At 41.8% G+C, this 6430-nt stretch overlaps 1 protein-coding gene across 1 annotated transcript; it reads right to left on the bottom strand.

Annotated features, from left to right (window-relative positions):
• Window positions 1-227: 227 nt before the first annotated feature.
• On the bottom strand, window positions 228-6136 carry LOC308087227 (uncharacterized protein). Its single transcript, XM_080430949.1, has 6 exons — window positions 5961-6136; window positions 3493-3632; window positions 3225-3350; window positions 2043-2067; window positions 1809-1835; window positions 228-733 (listed from the first exon to the last, which is right to left on the bottom strand). The coding sequence occupies exons 1-6, from the start codon at window positions 6028-6030 to the stop codon at window positions 495-497; spliced, it is 627 nt and encodes a 208-aa protein (XP_080287075.1). The 5' UTR covers window positions 6031-6136; the 3' UTR covers window positions 228-494.
• Window positions 6137-6430: the final 294 nt, after the last annotated feature.

Genomic DNA, 6430 nt, shown 5'->3' on the forward strand with positions numbered 1-6430 from the left:
TGTAATAATGAATAGTATAGTATAGAAGTATGAATAATGTAGATTCATAGCACCTAATCGTGCATTTTCTTATCGATTATAGTCTTTGCATCTAAATTATAAAGCAGTTTAAAATGTGATTTTCTTGCTGATCTTCAAATAGCACAAAGACCTTTGGTGAGGGAACATAATGTTAATGAAAAAAAGAGAAAAAAACTGAATTTACCAGAGGACAACTTTAGAAACCAGAGAAGCTAAACAATCTTGACCCATTCAAACAGAAATGTACACTTGTTAGTTACAAATATGGGTGGTAATGATTAATGCATATGAATCAATGAAAACAAGCAAGTTCAAGCTTTTGGGTGTGACATACAGGGTATGCTATAGATGTACTGGTACTGCAGTTCAGCAAGACAGGAAGAAATGGCTGCTATCCACTATCGCCTGTGTGCGTGCATATGTATCTCCCCTCACTGTCTGTCTGTCTGTCTCTCTCTCCTGCACCCTGCTCATCAGAACCCTGTCTCTATGTCCTCTGGTCTGTCAGGTTTAGTGTCCTCTCCTGCAGTGTCTCCGGTCATTGTTGCCACAGCGCTCTTGTAGCCTTTGTCTTCAGTCCGTGTGGAGTTGTAGACCCAGACACGGTAGATAAGACAGGACACGAGGACGATGGCTCCAAGAGGAAGGACGAATGCCAGCACAACTCTCCATAGGTCTGTACACCAGGTACCAAGACAGGTCAGAGTTGGACCTGGTCAAAGAGAAGATATTACATTTACTATTAATTGTACAATATATCTCTGCTGTCGGGCAGAAACCAGCTAACTCCAAAATTTTTCAGGAAATGACAAAAACAAAACAAAAAGTTAGGAGGTTTTGTTCATCATTGATAAGAACAGCTAAATGGACCTCCAAGCTCACAATGAGGTTGGAGGTCAAAGGGGGGTGGAGCCTGGAGTTTAGCAGAAAGTTTGAGGATCCAATGGAGTTAGCTGCTTTTGTCAGAAGCGCTTTTTAATACTTCTCATTGGTTCAATATTGTTTTTTACCAACACACAGACCTAAAAGGTGTTCAATAGCACTGATTTATGCAAGCAAGAAAAAAAGCCAAAGCGTCAAAATGGAGTTAGCTGTTTTCTGCCCTACAGCAACAACATAATATTTTGATATAACTTTTACTGAAATAACTAATAGGCTATCCTATTCTTTACTTTGAAAAGAGAGCAGTCAGGCCATTACTTTATTAGTGGCCTGACCGTACGCACGCACGTGGATAAGTATTATCACCATTTTAGTGTGATGTGTTTGTGTTTGTGAACAGTAGATATTGATATTTATCATGCCCGTTAAGGGATATTACTTCACTTTCGTGCAATTTCTTTGGCTCACCGATGTGACCAGCATAAATGTATTTGAGATGGCGTGATGTCGTATTCTGCTTAGTCTGAAGAAACACTATGGTTAGAGGTACTAGTTTTTGTCACTTTGGGTCCAGCAGCTGCCAAACATGGTTTGTGGGTGTGAGCGACTAGTTTGAACTGCTGAACTGTAAGTGACTCACATATTCAATCCAATGAGGACGTTTGAGGTCATAAGAGACTTGGGGTTTCATTACTGGAATGACACACTCAGAACATACTGTACGAGAACCTTCCTTTGATTATTTCAATGATGAAATACTGTACACACACACACACACACACAGACACACAGACAGACAGACAGACAGACAGACAGACAGACAGACAGACAGACAGACAGACAGACAGACAGACAGACAGACAGACAGACAGACAGACAGACAGACAGACAGACATGTGACTCACCTTTAGTGTGTCTTGCTGAACAATTAGCTGCGTGTAAGAAAATACATTGTTGAAGTTACCGTTGAATGACAACAAAAACAAACAATATTTAATACTTGAATAACTGGTTCTGAGAATTACTGGAAAGAACAAAATCAATCATGTGAAACCATAATGACTGAAAGAGCGAAAGTAACGCTTCATTTATGAAAGAACACTTTCTAGAAATGTAATTTTCATATTGAACTCTCTCACCTCTGCACTCTGTCTTATATAAGATCTGGAAGAGAGAGAAGGGTTTCATGATTAATATACATTAAGTACATACAATACTGTGTGTGTAACTCAAATAACTCAAGTAACTCAACATTTTGTCATGCCAATAAAATACTGCAGTATGGATGCTGACATACAGTATGTGATAGAAGATAAGGTTTTGTTCAGCACTGCTACACTGTCTGTCTGTCAGCTGTCATACTGTCTGTCCCTCCTACACTGTCTATCTGTCAGCTCTCATACATACTGTCTGTCTGTCTCTCCTACACTGTCTCCCTGTCAGCTCTCATACTGTCTGTCTCTCCTACACTGTCTCCCTGTCAGCTCTCATACTGTCTGTCTTTCCTACAGTCTCCCTGTCAGCTCTCATACTGTCTGTCTCTCCTACACTGTATCCCAGTCAGCTCTCATACTGTCTGTCTCTCCTACACAGTCTCCCTGTCAGCTCTCATACTGTCTGTCTTTCCTACACAGTCTCCCTATCAGCTCTCATACTGTCTGTCTCTCCTACACAGTCTCCCTGTCAGCTCTCATACTGTCTGTCTTTCCTACACAGTCTCCCTATCAGCTCTCATACTGTCTGTCTCTCCTACACTGTCTCCCTGTCAGCTCTCATACTGTCTGTCTTTCCTACAGTCTCCCTGTCAGCTCTCATACTGTCTGTCTCTCCTACACTGTATCCCAGTCAGCTCTCATACTGTCTGTCTCTCCTACACAGTCTCCCTGTCAGCTCTCATACTGTCTGTCTTTCCTACACAGTCTCCCTATCAGCTCTCATACTGTCTGTCTCTCCTACACAGTCTCCCTGTCAGCTCTCATACTGTCTGTCTTTCCTACACAGTCTCCCTATCAGCTCTCATACTGTCTGTCTCTCCTACACTGTCTCCCAGTCAGCTGTCACACTGTCTGTCCCTCCTACATCGTCTCTCTCTAACCTGTCTCTCCTACATTGTCTCAATTGTACCTTTGTTTCTCACTGTGGACTCTGTGCAACAAAGAAATCGTAAATTAGCAGAGAGACAAATGATGTAGTTGCAATACAGCAGTTGGCACCACTACAATAGTTTATGTATTGATTTTTTTTGGTTGAAGGCACACTACAGATACAAACAAATAAGAAAAAAAGTGATGTTACGGGTCCTGTAAGAAAGATGTCCTTACCCCTTCCAAAAAACACTCCACTCCATACGTCACATGGCCCAGACAGACATTCAGGGTGATGCTCTGATTGGTCAGATGTGAGACTCGTAATGGGTCGCCCTCAAGATCATTAGCAAGGACAAACCTCTGTAGACAGATAGATATTTTTTGTCAATGTTATCATTGCAATTTTAATGCTTTTTGAAAAGTAAATCAAAAAGCAGCCACTGCTCTGTTACACAGTAAAGCCACACCTTCAAATCAACACAGTGACAGAGCAGTAACTCACATTGTCATCTTCCCAGGAAGTGTCACAGTGATGGTAGGGAGGAGGCTGGGACAGCTGGTAGGAGGCTGAACCGTCAGGGTGGACAGAGGTCACACAGGACACAGAGCTTCTGACTGGACCTGCTGCGACCTTCAGGTCAACTGTACAACACATAGATAGATTTTTTTTTTCTTTATTGATGCCACCAGGGAACTTCTGATGTCATACTGTAGCAGCAACGGTATCGGGCGTGAATATAAATGTAGTCAAAGTGTACATGATGAACCATCTATCCCCAGTACAGTCAATCCACAGTGGATAAATGAGCATTATACAATCTCATTTATAATTGGATAAACATTACACTATTTAGCAAAAGTGGGGCTGGTATTAAAAGCACGCACACACACACACACACGCACGCACACGCACACGCACACGCACACACGCACACGCACACGCACACGCACACGCACACGCACACGCACACGCACACACACACACACACACACACACACACACACACACGCACACGCACACGCACACGCACACGCACACAAAGGTGTCTGTGTATGTACAGTGTCAATTTACCAATTTACAGTGCGTATAGTGAGGAATATACAATCTATCCACAGAAAGAAAAACAACAACAGCAGTTTGCAGTTTTCTAATTTGCCTTATTCACATCAGTGTGAAAAGGGGGAATTCAACAAAAAGGCGCCAAAGTGTGCATGAGTCATTATGCATGTTGCTTATGTAACAGCCTGAGGAAGTCATCATTGTGTTGAGTATGTGATAATCTGCTGATGTGGTTTCCTCACTGATTAAACCAAGTCTGTTATCTACTTGTCAAATAAAACTAGTGTGTGGTCGTGTGTTAGAAAGAAAAAAAGGCTCCTAAAGATAGTTTATTTAAAAAACATAAAACACAATTCTGAGGGCACCATGGTGTATGAAATGGTTGACCATTAATATTAATGACCCTACTACACACAAATCTTGCCTTTTAGTCCCTTGGGGCAGAATACAGTAATTACTTACACTCTATTGAGTGTAATTACTAACATAGTTCATATACTGAGCCTCAGTGAAATGTGATGCACAATGTGTTGTTTTTACACGTGTCTGGCCAGCGTGGGCTGGACTTCTGTGTGATTGTATATGACCACGCGCGCGTGTGTGTAATTATATGTGTGTGCACTTGCTGCTCGTCGTGCGTGTGCGTGGTAAAATAAAGGCGTTTGTGTTGTAATGGGAGTGGACAGATCGAGTAGAGAATACACGAACTTTTATCTTTATCCAAGTTACAGATTGTGGTTGTTCTTTACAGCCGCTGATTTAATGGTTGAATTATACTTTAAGCACACACGCACCCCCCCCCCCCCCCCCCCCCCCCCCACACACACACACACACACACACACACGTGGGCGAGCGGGATCACAAAAAAACACACACACAATCAAAACACAAAGCATGTGTGTTTAATGACCGTTACTAACAATGTGATTAACAGTGTCGCCTAATAATGAGAGATCATTGTCTAGTCTAGACCGCAGTGTTAGTGACAAATGAAATCAATGCTATATTCTTCGCCACTGATTTCCATATTTCTTTAAAAAAAAAAAATTCTTATAAAATGAAAATTTCTTGTCATATTGAAATCCAATCCAAATATCACAAATCTTTTCTCCTTGGAATAAGTGCGCAGGCTGGAAACCCCCGCTTCAGGCTATACTGCGCTAGCCTACTCTTGTACTCCGGACCGTACGCCATGGATCACAACGGTCATCTGTCACGACCGTCATGGATGAACTTCAACCTGGTGTTTTCACTTTCTCCCTTTTTGGCCCGTACATCTACATAAACGTTCAAATTTCAAATATAAAGTGCTTACTCCGTGGCCACAAATGTTACAATTATGTACGGGCTCTCAAAAATACCCGTATCTTCCGTATTGTTCAATGAAAAGCATTTTAATCCAATCGGCGGCCATTTTCTCATAGAGTTATAATGTATCAGAGTGCAATACACCTCCCAACCGATAGGGTCACGTAGTTCAAAGCATATGGAGTAAATACGGAGAAAATGGCCACCAATCAGATTAAAATGCTTTTTATTGAATAATACGGAAGATACGGGTACTTTTGAGGGCCCGAATATAATTGTAACATTCGTGGCCATGGGGTAAGCACTTTCCATTTAAAATCTGAACGTTTATGTAGATGTACGGGCCAAAAAGGGAGAAAATGCAGTAGGCACACACCAGGTTGAAGTTCATCCATGACGGTCATGAAATGACAGTCATGTTTCAGGGCTATCCTACGACTCAAGAAAATAATGAATGGCCAATAAAACAATCATATTACCTACATAGACGATTTAATCACTAACTTGGCAGGGGAAAACAACACTCTAAAGCTACAACGTGTTTCTTCATAAATAGCCTGATCTCTGAATCAAAAGGATATAAAAAAGAAACGTCACTTACTGGATATGAATAATATGCATATGGTGAAGATCCATTTGTAATCCAGCTGCTGTCGTCCTGTTGTTGCCATTGTATTCTACAAGTTGATCGCAAAAAGAACCATGTGGCGCGGAGACAGCAGCAGGTGTGTGTGTGTGTGTGTGTGTGTGTGTGTGTGTGTGTGTGTGTGTGTGTGTGTGTGTGAGTGTGTGTGTGTGTGTGTGTGTGTGTGTGTGTGTGAGTGTGTGAGTGTGTCCGTGTGTAGTCTGTGTGTACTACTGACTGAGACTTAGCTCTCCCCTGTACGTGTTGAAATGCAATGCAAGCCGGGGAGGAGGACGTCCCACACCAGTGGTGGGAAAAGTACTCACGTGTTTTTACTTAAGTAAAAGTATCAATACTACAATGTAGAAATACTCTGTGACAAGTAGAAGTCCGGAATTCAAAATGTACTTCATGAGTAAAAGTACAAAAGTATCGGCATCAAAATA

Source organism: Gymnoscopelus braueri (assembly GCF_963280865.1).
Source record: "Gymnoscopelus braueri genome assembly, chromosome: 6".
Classification (NCBI taxonomy): Eukaryota; Metazoa; Chordata; class Actinopteri; order Myctophiformes; family Myctophidae; genus Gymnoscopelus; species Gymnoscopelus braueri.